The 17,984-nt window shown below is 38.6% G+C and overlaps 1 protein-coding gene across 1 annotated transcript in view; it reads right to left on the bottom strand.

Moving 5' to 3' along the window:
- Positions 1 to 17,984, bottom strand: part of FAF1 (Fas associated factor 1) — a 155,914-nt gene that overhangs the window by 133,531 nt on the left and 4,399 nt on the right. The window contains exon 2 of the mRNA XM_008925207.3: positions 5,148 to 5,216. Coding sequence (XP_008923455.2) covers positions 5,148 to 5,216 — 69 coding nt within the window. The remainder of the gene's footprint in view (positions 1 to 5,147; positions 5,217 to 17,984) is intronic.

The following is a 17,984-nucleotide window of genomic DNA, read 5'->3' as shown; positions in this document are numbered from 1 at the left end:
ACCAATAGGAACTATTCTTCAAGAAGTTTACAAGCAAGATGCAGAAAGCCCTCATACACTGTGTAAGTTATCCATTCAAAATTAAAAACTATAGTTGAGAGCTGAAGCTTTATTTAAAAATGTATTCCAAATATATAATTTCTTTTTCAAAGGTACAGAATTGCCTTTTGTCAACTGATTCTTGAACCAGAGTATGACAGGAACTGCAAGTCATCACATCTCCAGGTGCACTAAGCTGGTGGTTTCACTGAAGTTATACTGTGCTTTGATCCCCTACCAGAATACAGAACAACCAAGCCAAGTACAGCAGGAAGGCACAAAGGTCATTTTGAAAATAAAAAACGGATTTTTTTTTATACATATCATCATTATACACACATTTACAAATGAAGTGAACATGGGATAACAAACACCCCTCTCCTCTGTTATTTTGATGATGAACTTTATTTTCTTCTTAAAGCAATGTTAAACGGTACCTACATTACAATGTCTATTGGAAAAGACATGAAATAAAAATAATTTTAAACCAGTGATCAGGAGTAACAATAGAAATGGTCACCTTGGAAAAAGTAGAAAATTAAGTGTGGTGAATACTTGCTTTTCATTCAAAAATCCTGTTCTGATTACCAGTACAGAATATGAAGTCATGCTACATATGAAGGACTTGAGTTTTTCATTAAATCTGTGAAAGGTAGAGCAGACCAAATCTCATGCACAGATGCAAGCACTGGATTTCAGGACAGCAAAGAGATATCATCTGTGAGATAACCTCACAGATGGTCCACACTACATGAGGTCACGCAGACGCACTAACGGGTCATTTCCTTTAAATATGTACCATCATCATTGCAACAGACACATGGGTGGTATTTTCCACACTTTTATTTTATTGTTTTTTACACAAAGTTTAAGATATACTTATACCATAATTTTTACCTTCACATGCGAAAACAGAAGATCGGAGTTTAAATGGGCAAGCTGTGAAACCATCAGACTTTACAACGGACAGAAATTCCTAACTTCTGCTTTCTCAGACGTTAAAAATTACTGCAAATTAATAGAGCTGAAAGAAATGACACTCAGGAAATAACATATCGGCAACCCTGTAAGCTTAAGAGAGTTGGATCCATTTACAGCAGAACAGTTTCATAAAGATGAATGCTTGAAGAAATCATTATATTATCTATGTTGATCTTCTGTATCTCACAGAACATCTGAAACATTTCGTTGCCTGACCTATAATAAGCCCTGTAATTAGGCTACAGTGTTCTAACACAGAAAAACCCTAAGCTGCTCTATATGCAGCAGACCACCACAAAGGCCAAGTCACATGCAACAAAGGGGAACTAATTATTGGCAAAATTAGACTTCATGATCCCACCAAGCAATTCATACACTGTTACCACATATGAATTCCTCTGCAACACTCTTACAGTCTATTTGATTTTAAGCACTTAAACAACGCCAAGCAACCAAACATTTTATGAAATACGGTTTGCTATACTGCTTCAAACAGCTACAAACATGATTTGAACACTATAAAACAAATACAACAACGAGACATTTAAATCCAGTTTATTTAGTACCAAGTTGAAGATAAATTAATGGCAACTTATCCTGTCTGAGAGTATCCCGCATAGAGGAATACAGGTGAAGACTTCCAATTGGGGGTGAGTAATCTTTAAAAGTTCAAAAATAGGAAGCTGATGTTTCAGTTCTAAGCCAAAAAGAAAATGGAACTCTGATTCTTAATTAAAAAAAAAAAAAAAAAAAGTGGCTACTAGAAAAACTAAACCAAGAAAGGAGTTCCTTACACTTAACCCAGGTTTAGCTTTGCTTAAGGGTAAAACAAAAACAAAAAGATACCAAACACAGTAACACTCAAATAATAGTAAAGACACTGGTGACATTTTAAACCTTAATACTAAAATCTAGCAAGACCAGGGGGCAAAAAAGTATGGATAAAATAAGCAGCAGGAATATAGCTTCAATGCAAACAAATTAATCCTTAGAAAAGCTTACACAAACACGTAATACTTGTAGCACAACATAAGAAACTTGTTTTGTGAACTTTATAACCTCTGCTCTCTCTCTGCATTCTGATGTACTTCTCTGTCAGCCCATGTCAGTACTACTTCCCTGTTTCTGTTTGGGATCCTTCTGCTTTCCAACTCCCCAGGACTGCTTGCTCTTGGTTGTTTTGGCTGAAGTCCCAGAGAAATAACAATGCCCTTGAGCTGAGTGTCAAAGAGTTCAAGAAGCAACAGGTGCCCAAGGGATTCTTCAACCTGGGTCCCCTGCACAGCTTCTGATAGTGCATGGCTTTTTTCCCCAAACAGGAAAATGGAATTGAGATATAGACAGCCTGAATGAAAAGCAAGCAAGCAATCTGTTCAAGATAAGAACTTCCTTAACTTATGTTTTTGGGTTTTCCCCCTATTGCTGCAAGAGTGCCCCTGAACTTTGGTTGACAAGATCCTAATGGGATTTGCTCAGCTTTCTACTTCTTACTATCCTGGATCTCTCACAGAAGATTTCCTGATCAAACACTGAGCTCTGATTTTACTTCCAACATCATGGAAGTAAAGGAATCCATGTTTAAAAGCCTCTGAATCAGATGCACAAACAAAGTGAAATTAGAGATGACAGAGATGATGTTCTTCCTATTTACCTACTGAGAGCCAAAGGATGATGGAGGACCCACCCCCCCAAAATCATCACTACTTCACTACTTTCTTCATAATCCGTGAACCAAGTCCTACAAGTTTTGTTTTCCTTACAAATAAAAACAAAATGTTTTGTTCTGAATTGAATGACATATTTAGTACCAAAAAAAAAAAAAAAAGGATTTTTTTTAATTTTCCATCTCAGCTAAAAAACTCCAAGACCTTTTGGCTGAATTAAAATAAAGCCTTCTCTCCTCCCCAGTTTCTTGGCACTGCATCTGTACTTGACTGCTGTATCAAAGGTATAAAAATCCCTAACATATACACACAAAAAACTGCCACCACATATGGATCACACATTTTTCATTCTAAAACAAAAAATGCTACATTTCTCATAGGTCCTGAGCCTTTCTTCAAGTACTTTTGAAGTGCTAAAATCCCTTGCCTAACAGAGATGTTTGATTCTCTCAAGCCAGCACTCCTTTTCTTCTTACAATCACATTTCTTTTATCTTCTCTTTCTTCACTCTTCTGCTTCTGTCTCCCTGTTAGATTGGCATGATTTGGATTTCACTCCCTTTTTCACAAGAAAGCTGCTTTTAACAAAAAGAAGCCAGTGTCCTACTACTGACAGACCCTTAGGGCATCTTCTTCACTTACACTCTCTCCCATATTGGTTTTTTTTCCACAACTTACCATTTCCTTTTCATAGACACCCTTCTCATTCATCTTCTGTTTCGTTTCCATATTTATGTACTTTCCTCAAGTAGCTCTTGCATCCCTAATTTTTCATCCTTTCTCATTTTCCCTATGCCTTTTTTAAGCTGGCACTTTTGGGTCATTACTTCTTTTCCCATTGTATTCTACTTTAGATCATTTAGTAATCACTAATAAAATTCAGTATTTAAAGGTATTCTCATAGCCATTGTCATAGCTTTAGATATTTCACTCTCCTTTCTGCTCATTCTGGAGTCTCTGAAGAGACTTTTTTGTTCTGATCATTTTTCATTGCCGTTCTCTCATTCAACCCAACCTGTGAGCATTTATTGTAAAGGAGACAATTTATAAATCCCCCAAAACCATATCCAGCTGACTTAATGTATTGTACTGGGAACTTCACAACCCAAACAGAATGCATAAGGCTATTCCTTGCCTTCCAGTAAACATTTTAGTTTTCAAACCAGCTCATGCTACAACAAACTGCTATGACAAAAGATGTTTTAACTCTACCACTCTGTCAACACACACTTGGGTTTTTCTGGCTGAAGCCACTGATGACAGGCACTCCCCTTTTGCTCACTGGTGTCTCACTCTTGGTTATACCATGATATGTTGCAAAATAAAGACTGTATTCATTTTAACACATAGGTTCAAGTGTTGTGAGTACATACTGGTTTTTTTACAATAGGTTACAATACTATATGTCATTTCAATCATTTTGCCTTAAAAGAAACACAATATTCATTCTAACAAACTCAATTTAAAACCCCGCCCTAACCTCTGTGATACTTAGTTTGAAATTAATAAAATAAGGAACATTCCAAAAAATATGCTGGAAATACACTGTGGCAGACAGTTGACACTGTCACCATAGCCTATTTTGGAAAATCTAGTATTTTTTAATGATAACTTTCTGATAATTTGGACTGGTCTAAAGTTCATTTGGGAAAGAAAAAAAAAAAGAAAAATAAAAAGGATTAAATCATATTTGAAGGAAGATCACTTGCTTTTTAATTAAGTTTGTTCTTTTTTACACTTTTAAATCTTAATAAAATTAGTAGTTTCTTTATTTACTAATCCTATGCAGAGTCTTAAAATATCTAAGACTATTTTGCCTGGGTTTATTGGTTTCCTCCTATTTCTCTGCACATTGAACCTTGTTACAAAATAGATGACAGCTTTTTTAGGATGTTTGTTGTTTTTCTGTTTGTGTTTAATGGTGTCTGGATAGTACCAAATCTAAATAAGTTATGGCTTTAATAATCTGACTCAATTCTGCATATCCACTAACAATAGAAGAGCCATGATCTTATTTTTAAACTAAAAGCACATGAAAAATTGAAGAAGTTGTTTCACCTTCCATTTCTTACAAAGGCACCTAAATCCTCAATATCCCATGTGTGTATACATAAGAAGTCTTCTAAGAATGGTACCCTTAATAATACTTCTTAAAAAATGATACCTTTGAAAGGATACTAAACACAATATGAAACATGGATTTAGAGGACAAGAAAGAAATCAAAACAGCCTGAAGACAACCAGAGCAGACCAGGGTAGAGAGATCAGGGTGTACAACCCAGTATAATGTTTATTTAGTGATGGGGCTTTAACAGACCAGAAACAGTCTGCACACAACAACCTGCTTGCCCCAGCCATAAAAGACACACCCAAATTTGAAATAAAGCTACCAGCTGTCTCAGCAGGATGGTATGTCACTGTTACGTGGGGTTGATCTATGAAGTCATTTTCTTAGAATACTTACCACTAAATCCCAGTTATTTTGTTCAAGCAACGTTATAGCTTCATCAATATTTTCAATACCAGTACAGGCCTAAAAATGAAAAGAAGCAGTAAACAAAATTAAAAGCATTGATCAAAATCAGAGTATTAACACTTTTAATTAATTTCAGCAGAATGACAGGAAAGGTATAGGTCTTTCATTTTTGTTAGGAGAGGGTAATGCAGAAATCAGGATTTCAAGTTTTAAACATCAAACATTTGGACGTAATTTCCTGTTCCACCAGAGGATTCTTGTGTAACCTTGAGCAAGCCACCCAGGGAAGCAAGACAAAGTAGTTACTTGTAAAATTAGGACAACAGTGCTGTCCCATAAAGGTGGGACATTCAAAACTGTGAAGCACTACTTTAAAAGGGAGCACAAAAAAACTTAATACTTTAAAATGATGTTTAAAATAGCTGAAGTATTTTGTCTAAAGCCAGAAACACATTATATAAACCCTACTGCCTCTACCACCATCTTATACCCCTACTCACTCTTGAGTATTACTCAGTGCAATGTAAGAGGAAAAGATGGTGGCAATTATGAATTTCTAATGATCAAAGTGATCAACCTACTATTGCATGTACAAATGAGCACCCCTTGTGAAACTATTTAAAAGTAAGACCATATAATGAAATATTTACAATGTTCTCATTTCAAACAAAACGCTTGCATATTGTTCTAACCCTATACTCTAGTTCAAGAAATCTAATACAACAGCATTTTTAGGTAATGTTAACACCCCACTAAACTATATTGTAAATTGAGCTTAATTCCAAATATAAGAGCACCTCTACTCAGCAAAAACTGTGATGTAGCATCCTGCTGCCTTTTTTTGATACCCATACCCTTTCAACTATTCACTTCAGCAGCCAGAGCATCACTGTTCATTCTGCCACATATTTGCTACCATTCACATTGAAGGATATCTGATGTATTTCACCAGAAGAGAAAAAAGGAAATATTTTTTTCCTGGAATTTATCTTGCATCCTAACCAAAGCTGTGCTCTGTATTCAAGAACGCGAGAGGAGTTCAGAGTTTTACAAGATCTGAAACATGATCGTGCTTCTTCTGCTCTACCACAGAGTTACATAAAACATTTATATAAAACTGATAAAAAACAAAACAAAACAAACCTTTTAACAGTAATAATACAAAGCTAGATAGCAGCAGTAAACAGATCAGTTTTCCTGATTCCAAAGACATATAGTCCTGTTTCCCCTTTATGTGATAAGAGAAGAAGGAGGCCAGACACTTTTTCTCCTCCCAAGACATAAAAAGCCACCAGGTTATATATTTCCCATGCTCTGACTGTTCTCCCAGTTTCCAACAATGAAGACATAAAAAGAAGAAATCACAGAGAAATTCAATTCTCTCTTCCCGAATTCCACACTGACAAAACACCACGTGCGGTATGTCAACACAAAGTGGACCACAAGGACCACAGGATGAAATCAGGGACAATTTTGCCTGCAGAAGGGAGGCAGCAGTTTCTATTGACACCCAATGCTCTCGTGGCCAGATTGATTCTCTCTGTAACAAGACAAAATTTCTTCCATTGCTCACATCATGTTAATAGTGAATCTCACCCACTTTGCATTGGGAGTGCTAAAAAAAACCATTTTGCTCTTCCAAAGCATAATTTTTCCTTTTTTTCCATTACTTCTTGCAGTTACTTCTGAAGTTAAAAATGAGACAACATTTCAACACATTACCTTGCAAATCTTTATATATTTATAGCCATTTATAACAGGTAAGCTCAAGGAATGCAGGGCTTGAGCTTGTCATTCTGAAATCACAGGAGGGCTCACACTACCAACAACCTGCCACTAAAACTGAGGTTGATGTCTCTGCCACAAAGTAGTCTTTGAAAAAAAAAGTTTTGCAGAAGTGAGAGCCTGAGATTCTGTTTACATTAAGTACACTTAATCTGGTCATCACAGAAATCAAGAGTTCCTATTTCTCATTTATCAGCCTTGCAAAATCTGCATGACCTTTTGAAGAACTACACCATGTTCCAATCTGCAAGAAGTACTTGACCAACAATGTGTTGTTCTCAACCCCGGGCTGTGTAGATGAAGTTGAGGACGTGGTACCCAGAATTCAGAGCTCAAATACTGGTTTTAGTTGCCCCTTCTTTATATCAGCCCTACTGCTCAGCTGACTTTCAACTGTCCATATGCCCACTCTTAGCCCATACTAACTGCAAATCAATTCAGCTCACTTTAGCATACTTTTATTTTGAGAAAAACTAAAGAAAATTAGCTTACCCTTCTGCCAGAGTACACGGTGAAAGGAGTTAACTCATCACAGTAAAGGCAGAGTAATTAAACAACTAATTCACTTGTGTGCCTCTATCCTTCCTAAATCATCTTGTTGATGATTTACAATATAAAACAGAAGCCTGCTCTTGCTCTCTTAGCGATGCAGAATCACTGGGTAACAAGAATAGACAGGTGTAAACACAAACTGAAAACAAAAATCATCCGAATTCTTAATACCTGAGACAAGCAGTTTTGGTTAAAATCTTTGCATCATTTTTACAATCCCCTCTAACATTTGATTTTGAGGAGTTCTTAAACTAAGATTTCGCCTTCCAGATGGACCATTTTTGCTAGTTGTCAATAAAACAGAAAACAAACATTTCTGAATTATAACAGTGAAAAAAATGAGTGCTACTTATCAACGTAACCACAAAACAGACATTCCAAGATCTTCCTCAACACCCTGTTAATGTTACAGCTGCAGCAGAGTCTTTAGAATCTTATTATTTCAATATTTCAACATTCAGACACTACACACTACAACATACAAATCCCTGTATCAAGTCATAAGCCATCAGTATGACCAAAAACTCCCATCAACCAAAAATTGAAGTTGCTTCCTTTTAACTGCATCATGTCATGCAAGATAAATGAAAATCATTTGGTTTGCGTGTCTTTGATTTTCCCTATGAAATTAAGCACACAAGACAGGCAGTCCCTCACTGGCAAGTGTGACATGATGTCAAAGACTCTGCAGTGACAGGTTAGTCCCAGAGCAACCTGTCCTGCTTCTGCCTTTGTTTTCTTTAGGGAAACACACCCAGGAAACCAACAGGTTCTGTGAGCAATGGAATTAAAAAAGTCTGGTTCTTCCTGAGACTGTCTCTCATCCCTCATTGCAAGGGCTGATTTTAGCTTTTCCTATGGCTGGAATATTTATAAGAGCTTCTCTTAATGGACTCTTTCCATGTCACCTGGATGTATTTTCATTAGATTTGAAATCATTTCATTGGTACAAGTCCAGGGGACACCTGGCACCTTAAGGCTATATGCCTTACTTATCCAGGAAGGCAGACTAAAAGAGAGGGTTTAATTATTTACAAGACAAAGATTTTTTTTCCTCATGTTTATGCCTTTCATTCTATCCAAGCAAGAAACAAACAAACAAAAATTTAATAGGAATAAAAGACGTTAAATATGTGCAGACAGAAGGGGAAAAAAGACCTTCAAAAATATATCAAAGTAGATGAGCTCTAAATATACAAAAATATATCTTTGTTATTAAGCAAGTAAAGTGATACTAGCTGTGGGGAATTGTTTTTGATTCACACATTTTATTCAGTTTTATTTTTCTGAGAGACCTACCTAATAAAAGGCGTTCAGTATTTTAAAAGAAAATTCCTGCCTGAATACAACTAACTCTTTATTCAATCAACAACCAGCACATCCTCTAAGTCATCAAACTGAAAGAAGCAAACCACCTCAGAAAAGGTAAAACCTTTAAGGCTCACTGATTTGTAAACCTTTGTACATCAGAAAGAAAACAAAGAAATTTTCTTGGAGGACAAAGGAAAAGACAGAAGGTCCTCCTCCTCCTTCTCTCCTCCTTCTCTCTGCATTTCTTCTAAATCTAGAATAGCATTTTCACCATTCACAGCTCCAGCTCCAGAGACTCTTGCAGTCACTTCAGTGCTTTTCCAGACCACATAAGAGGAAAATGAATGTGAAAATGAGAAAACTATTTTTTTTGCACTGAATACATAAAATCAGATTCTGAAGACAAAGTTATTGCATGTTAAAACAATTTTCTTAGCATCCTGCTTTTTCCAGGCCAGGTAAGTGTTTCCATCAGGCAGACTGGGAATTGTACATAACACAACTTCAAAGTGCTTCTCCACATTTTTTTCCAGGTAGCTTCACATCACCTTAGTAATGGAGACCCTAGCCTTGGAAAGTTTCACAGATAACCATTAGTGGTCCTAGTTAACTGGCACAGTAACCTTAATCACTGTTATATAAAAGAAGCAAAGTAGTCACTGAGGAAACAATTCAGTAGGAGAAAAGTTGGAGGGCAGGCAGACTTCCAGGCATTTGAGACAAACCCAGGAGCCGCTTCCAGAAAGCCACAATGCAGGATGACAGACTTGCTCTTCTAAATGCCTTGCAGTGTGGTCTGACCCCAGCAGCCGTAACAGCTGGATCTGGGCTTTGGGACCCTCTGTGACCCCCCACCTCAACAGCACAGGCTTCAGCCTACCTCCACATCCCAGGGAAGCAGCTGCCTTCCCCATCTGGCAGCAGCTGCTCCTCCAGCACCTGCTGCAGGGATCCAGGCAGTTGTTCCACAGCGGAGCTGGAAGGGACAACTGCTGCTCCCAACACAGAGAGCTAGGCTGTTACTGCTGCACCAGCCGCCAGAGCAACAAGCAGCTGTTGCTGACTCAAAGACAGAGTCAGGGTACTGTTGCCCTCGCAGACAGTGGGTGGCAGTTGTTGCACAGAAGCTGGAAGCAAATGGTATTTGGCAGCAAGGCAGAATCTGTCTCACCTGTGGCATTATTCCCCTTCTCGCCGAGACAAAATGCAGCAGTCAAAAGTATCTAGAAGGCCACATTTGGCCAGTAGCTGGATATGGAGGACTTAGACGTCTGTCTCCCTCAACATTCCTGTTGAACAATTCCCTATTTCCTCTGGCTACCAACAGTAGCTATATTTTCTCCAAAAAGGGTCCGACTCAAAGCTAACCCAAACTAGGCCTAGAACATTTCACACAACAGGTTCAGGCCCATTAAAATCAGGCAGACAGATGGCTGTGAATTACAAAGTGCACCACTCTCTCCTGTAACAGTCAGATGAAAAAAAAAACCTCACTTTGTGCCTAACTAACCTCCCCATACACTCTGCAGGTAAGATCCTCAGCTGCAGCCTCCTGCAGCAATTTAGGGCAGATGCAAATACAGGTACCATGCTCAGTCCGCAGAACCAAAAGGATAAAATTGGAGTCAGAGCTTTTGGTACCCAGAACAGCAACAAATTTAGACAACTGATCTCCAGGGTAGAGTCACAGCACTTGTCAACTACAGACTTTTTCCCCCCTCTCACTAATATCACATCCATCTGTCTCAAAATAAGACTAAGCTACTGTGATTCAATCTGCTGCCTGGTCCTCAGACATCAAAACAGCTAATACAGACTCTCCAGTGCTAGGTGAACCAGGAGAAAAGAGCTTTCAGCATTTTGTTGCAACTTTAGCTCTGTCTCCATCATTTCAATATTTACACAAAGTTACAGTGCCCAAAGAAACAACTACATTAAGGCTTCAAAAGATTCAACAGGTCAGACGACCTAGGAAGAATAGTAGATCTACTAGAATAGTAGATCGCCTACAAAAACCCAGGAAGTTGGCATTAATACACCTCCATCCACTGCAACTGCACAGACAGCATCCTAGGAAGTGCTTACTTTTGAAAGCACCAAATAAATTTATATCACTAGATACAGCACACAACTACAGTTAACTCTATTCCACAAGGATACATGAGATTTAAAGAGAAATCAGAAATGCTGGCAAAGAACACATATTGTTAAAAATCAATTCACTATCCCTTCAGTAACTTACTCTCACAAGATAAGAGAACCTAGGAGCATGGAAAACCCTTCCTGAGTCCAGGCCACAAACCTGCTCAAAAGGATGGCTCAGTTTCCCAAGTCAATAAAACAACAAACCACTCAGAGCTGTTCTCTGCATATGAGATATAGCAAAAGATATTGCTTATTTCCTTCCATACTTCCCCTGCAATATAAGTAAAATTTACCTTGCTGTTTTATTCACCTCTTCAATTCAAACCAGATAGATCAGTTCACAGACACACTTCAACTCTCTTACAGGTTTTGCCTATTTCCAAAAACAGAGAGCCTACAGCCTCTCCTGGGGAGTTTGTTCCAGTGCTTCCCCCCTTAACTGGGAAATTTTTTCCCATATATTTAATTATAATTTCCCGTGCTGTAACCTATATTCGCTGCCTCTCACTCTCAGACTGTGCAACTCCAAGAGAAATTTGATTCTGTATTGTCTGCTATCACCCACTGTACAGCTGAGACAGCAACTAGATCCTCCCTTAGCTTTCTCTTCCAGGCTACACAAACACAGCTCCCTTAACCTCACCTTTCAAACAAAACATGCTCCAGCCTCCTCCCCTCCTCGGTAACCCTTCACTGGACTCGCTCTACTTTCTCAGTGGAGGGACTGATATTGGACATGGTACTCCTGGTAGTAGTGGTGTCACCAGTACAGGGTGAAAGACTGGCCTCCCTCCATCTCCTGGCATAGTAGTGCAGCCCCCTATATGGCTAGTACTTCTAGAAGAATCCTTAATTCCCTTTCTAAGAATTCCTAACCTAAGTCAGGTTTCTGGAGGTAGGGCTTTTAAACAACCTAGCCCCAAGTTTACTGTTTCTACAGTCAAACACAGTACCTTGCTTCCTTTCCCCATCCATTATCAGAATGGCTGGGGATAATAATTATAAGGCTATAAAGCACCAAGGGCAGCCACAGATTGTATCCACTCAAACCCAGAAATATTTAAAACACTAATTCACCTATGACATATTAGTAAGTCAGAAAATTTTCTTTAAATTCACACATACACTGTTGCAATGGCAGTTACTTCAAAGCAACTGAAACAAAGCATAACACTTGCTCCTCCAAAACAGGTAAAGTTAAACCAATATGCTCAGCCAAGCAAGTAAAGGTTTTAGTACCCCAATATCAAATTTAGGATCCATATATAACTCCCTTCTGGGCTATCAAGAGATGAAGCACATTCAGACACTCACAAATGATATTTTTTTGGTACCTCAGCTCTTCTCATCTCAGAGTTCCACCTGTCTCAGGACCACCTCCACAGACTGCAACACCAGCTACACACATATGCTTCTGTGGCATCTCTGCTCATTCTAACCTTTCAACAACTTACTGATATATCAAGACTATTCTTATTATGAATCATCCACAGTTATTAAATTAACTCTTACTTCTTTCTGTTTCAGACAAACACTTAAAAAAAACAACATCCAGGCATATCGACCAAGACACAGACTGAAAGGTCACCTACTGTAAGCTTCTAAATGAAGAGATAAGAATGTTTCTCTGTTTTTACATAACTCAGAAGACCATCTGGTAAAAATTAAGCAGATTCGCCAGCTGTTCGTTTAGCAAAAACAAACTAATACACTTACCAGTATCAGAAATCAAGAAAGGGTTTTAGGTAAATATGCCAGGATAAAGTTTGCCCAATGCACTTTAACTCCCACACCCAACTATTTACAAGCTTCATCATTCTACTGTTTGAGCACCCCCTTAAGCAAAACTCTGAAGTAAGGAAGCATTAGTCTCCTTCTGCAGGAAGAAGGGGAGGGAGAAGAAAAAGCTGTATTTCTGAAGGTCACAGAAGACATTTCAACCTATAGCCACCAAGCAGACAGCAGTGAACTTTGCCCATGCTCCGAGATGAGTGCAAGCCTTCTGAACAAAGCAAGCAGGGGACAAAGTCTGAACTGGCAGCATGAAGCTCTAACCACTTCTCAGCAGACCCAGCTAATTCGGCACCACACTAACCACTTTCAAACAGTTTCCAGCAGACTGTGAACACTCTCAACACTCTGGAGCAAATTCTGCTTCCAGAATACCACGAAGGCACATCCCTAGGAAGCCCATGAGCTGAGCCAAGACATGAACTCAAGCCTCCCAAGCCCCATGCTAACATTCTAGTGTTAAAGCCACATGCACTACATACAAAGGGCAGTGGTCAAACTGAATTAAAAACCAAACCAAGACAAAAGTCAGTACCATTAAGTAGTACTCTGGATTACCAAACCCATTTGTCTTTCCTGAGGACTGAAGACAGCCTTTACCCAACAAATACACAAATGTTTTAGTTAGGATTATCCCAAAGTTTCTGTGTTTGTTTAATACTTTTATTAAAGTATCTCAGTGAAGGTAAAACCCCAGGATTTCCCCAATCATAGTCATTTTGCTCTTAGAGTATCTTATACATTATCACATAAGAAAAAAAAAACTGATGGAAAACAGAAAAGAATTGCAGGGATCAAACACACTTTTGCTTAATGGGCATTTGCAGTCATCTCCTTTCTCCTCATTGTCTCAAAACAGCAGAACTTTAAAAACAACTGAAGAATAAATAAAAACCACTTTCTAGATAAGCACACAAAGAAGAGTACTGATCCACACAAAAATTATCTTAACATTCCACAAACACTTTTTTTTTGGTGAAGAACAGAACCAGAAGGAACAGACACATTCTTCAAAACCTGGAAAAGGCATTGCCATGGTTTAACCCCAACCAGCAGCCAAGCCACTCACTCACTCGCCCACCAGAGAGATCAGGGAGAAAATCAGAAGGGTAAAAGGTAGAAAACTACAGTTAGATAAAGGCAGTTTAATGTGGAAAGCAAAAGCCACACATACAAGGAAAGCAGAACTAGGAATTAATTCACTGCTTCCCACGGACAAGTGCTCAGCCATCACCAAAACATTAGTCCAAAGATCCCCCTCTTCCTCCTTCTTCTCCCCCACTTTAAATTCTGAGCATGATGTCAGATGGTCCAGAATACCCCTTTGGTCAGTTGGGGTCACCTGTCCCAGCTGTGTCCCCTCCCAGCCTGCCATGTAGCCCCAGTCTCCTCACCAGCATGGCAGTAGGAAAACCAGCAAAGGCCTTGGCTCTGCGCAAGCCCTGCTCAGCAAAAATAAAAACATCTCTATATTATCAACACTGTGTTCAGCACAAATCCAAAACACAGCCCCATACCAGCCACTGTGAAGAAAAGTAACTCCACCCCAGCCAAAACCAGCACAGGCATCCAAAAGAGGGAAACAGAAGAACACTCAAATCCCAATCAAGCATAGGTCATACCATAATGCAAATCAACAAGTAAGTGGGGGAAAAAAAAGCAACCAAATATTTCTCTAAAGACATAAAAATTACATAAGCTTTTAAAAGCACCAGGACAAGAAAGCCTGACAGTCAGTCAGTGGGATCAAAGCAAGAAGATGGTAGAGAAGTATTCAAAGAAGGCCAGGGCCTATCAGAAAAGCTACATGAATTCTGTGCACTCATTCACTACAGAGGAACTCGGGGACCATCGCATAACACAGCTGCTCTTTACAGAAAAGACTCATCCTACAATGTCAATAAAGACATATAGAACAAACAACTAGGATCCAATGATCTCTCCAAAATTTTAAAGGAACTTAAATTCGAATTTTTCACAGCAGATTTTTCTTACAATCAGCCTTAATTGAAGGCAAAATCAACATCACAATCCCACAGTACTGACCTTAAGTTTTCGGGTGAATTTTATTGGGGTACAAAGTAGAAGAGGTTAAGATTTCTACAGTTCAGACAAATTTGACTTCTGTACCATAAGAAATAGCAGAAATTCCAATAAAGTATATAGAATAGACTTAGCATGTATATGTATAAAACATACTAGGGAGAAGTGGACACAGCTCCTATACGGCAAACTCACACATCACAAAACTACTCAGACTTCTCTGAAGAACTCAGTCAGTTGAAGAACAGAAGACTAACTCAAGCTGACATATTTCCCAAATTTTACAACAAACCCCATCATCAAGCTTTTAAAATGCTGACTTCCAGAAACTAGGATGAGGCAAATCCATTCACATTCTGCTCCTCTCAGCTCTTTCCTAAGGACCAGCCACTGCTGCAGATGAGACATTAGGTCAGCTGGGTCTTCGATCTGAGCCGATATGGCACCTTTGACATTTGCTCACACAAACAACCTGACCTTTAAAAAAAAAAATAATAGAAGTGACTCAGATTCAGTGTTCTTGTCTTTACAAATTGTTTCCTGCAATAGGCAAAACACGAAACCTATATAAAATAACCCAAGGCCTAACGTACTCTATTCTAGTTTCAAAATGTCTCGTAAGAACTTCAGCTTTAATGAATTATCTTTTGAAAGCATAACTACTCCTATGGAACAAAGACCTGCTCAACCAGTTAGACACAGAGGACCAGGAGACGACTATTTCGATAGACCAAACAACATGTACTGCATACACTGAGGCTTTGATTTCCTCCTCGAGCAGGTTCTTTTTACAATTGCACATTATCTATTCAACTCTAAAAAATGGGCTTAATTAGTAGGTATCAATCCAGCTAGTAAGCATGTCATTTCCTTTCATCCAAATGATGAGGGACGAGTAGAAAGTCAGGTACTTCCCCAAGCTTTGTATTCTGGTTCTTACATTAGTTATAAGAAAGGACTCATCTAATGGCTGCCCCACATATGCACAACTTTATTCACTGACTAGAAAAATATGAAATCCTATCAAAACCATGCTATGTAGTTCCTTAATAAACTACTACCCCCTGCTTCTAGTGTGGAAGTGTATGAAAACTAGGCTTGCAACACGGTAACTGAACTAAAAAAACTGGCCAAATATAGAGGGAAACTCTACCCTTTCAGGCTTTCCAGCTCCAATGCCATATTCTCAAGATGGCAGATTCTCAAGACCCCTTAAGACACAGCAAATGTCTCAAATTCTCACCACCTCCCACACCTCCCTCCACATAAAAATATGAACTCAGTAAGTGTGTTTACTGTAAATGATCCTTGCTTACCAAGAAATATTAGTAACATGGTATTTTCAACGTGACAAATAATTTTCACATTACCTTTCAATGAAAGTCCATTCTTTGCCTTTGGGAGTACATATAATTAATAATTTCAATAGTATCATTAGCATTGGTTGTCATGGCATTTGAAAAAGGATCCTACAGCTACCACCTCTCAATCTGTTTCAGTGACCTACTAACCCAAATACCTATATGAATGGGCTGATGGAAATGGTGACATGATTACTATGATGTGAAGAGCCTTTCCAAGGTAATTGAATGAAAAGAACAGTCTTTCTTTCTAAAGACGAATTGGTGCTCCAGTGGTAAATTATTTAGGTTCCTACAGCAGGGCTGTAATGCACACAAATCATAGGATCCTCTTTCTTCTCTATAAATGTCAGTTAGTGTTTCTAATTAACTGTCTGTCGTTATACAGGAGAAATTAGCTGGCTTTTCCATGAACAGCTATCAGTGAAAATATTCAAGTTATGATGTTTCTAAAAGGACACCACTCTTACTCCAACTTCTAATTTCTGACTCTGGAATCCTCTTCACCTTCAGTTTAAAGGCCAGAACCCACTTCACCTTCAGTTTAAAGGCCAGAGCAGTGATTAGTAAATCAAACTAGCCTTGTTCTGATAAACGTGAACTTTGGGATTACAACTGAGCCTAAACGTACCCAAAGAGATGAAACTTCAGAAACACATAAAGAATAAATTAATAGAAGTGATGGCCTTGGTAGCAGACAATGAAAATGACAATACCCAAACTAAAACACACTAAGCATGCAGCATGCCTTTATCATGTCTCCTGGCCCTAAGGCCATTAAAACCAACTGTGTTCCAAACAAAGAGGTCCAATTACCAGTTCCAAAGCTGTGTAATGCACAAAACTATAATGTGATAAAAAGCAATAAGGATTAAAAAGAATTCCAATAAAAATTAACAGGCCTCATAGGTATGAACTTCAACATCCTACAGTGTCCTAAAAAAGTCCTCTTTTTTTACACTGAAAAACTTCCCTGTTAACTATTTTAAAATTTAGCTAAGGATACAGTAACCTATATCCACTAAAACAGGTCAGGTGAAGCAGTGCTGAGCATCTGGGCAACCTGACTACAAGAAACCCAGCAGAGCCCACTTTTAACTAAAGATACGCAGTATGAAGGTATAAATAAACAAACCTGTCTATCCCAAACCCTGATTTCTAATCTCTAGAGTACTGGATTTCCCTCCAGCTACTATGGAGAGAGCTGCAAAGCTCAGTTCAGCACCCACTGCACTCTATTCTACAGAGAGGCCACACAAAAGAATGGTTTGGTATGAGCAAGATTGAGGTGTTAAGATCAGAGAGATCTGCACACAAATAAACCCAGATATTTAGGGAGACCTTCTGATGGAAATGAAGGCCTCCAAGAACTTTAAATCCTTGGAAAGTGTCCTCCAGCTCATGTTTAAACTTTGACTGAAACTCTCTTCAGCACCTCTCTTTTGTTGAGGACCTTGTTCCAAGTGTATTGCCAAACACTCCACTGAAAGTCTGCAACAAAAATCAAGAACAGTCCTCTCTGCTCCAGTGTCTTCATGACAAAACGTGCCTTTTTCTTTCAGAAATCAATATTAAGGACATCAACTTTGCTATTTGTTCAAAACCCATGACGGGTGGTTTACACTCAAGGAAATTAGTTAAAACACTCTTTCCAGACCCCAGCATAAGTCACAGTCCAGGACAAGAATCAAGCATTAAAGCTATTGCTGTATCTGCCTACCTTCCTCACCCATCAAATTTTCACACTGGCAATAATTTAAAATGACAGAGAACCTGAGCCAGCATGCTGACACACACAGAAGAAAAGAAAGCTCCCTTAGCACCCTCAGAAAAGTGA

Source organism: Manacus vitellinus, unplaced genomic scaffold, assembly GCF_001715985.3.
Source record: "Manacus vitellinus isolate BGI_N305 unplaced genomic scaffold, ASM171598v3 scaffold_21_pilon, whole genome shotgun sequence".
Lineage (NCBI taxonomy): Eukaryota > Metazoa > Chordata > Aves > Passeriformes > Pipridae > Manacus > Manacus vitellinus.
The sequence above is the reverse complement of the archived record's forward strand: the minus strand, read 5'-3'. Positions and strand labels throughout refer to the sequence as shown.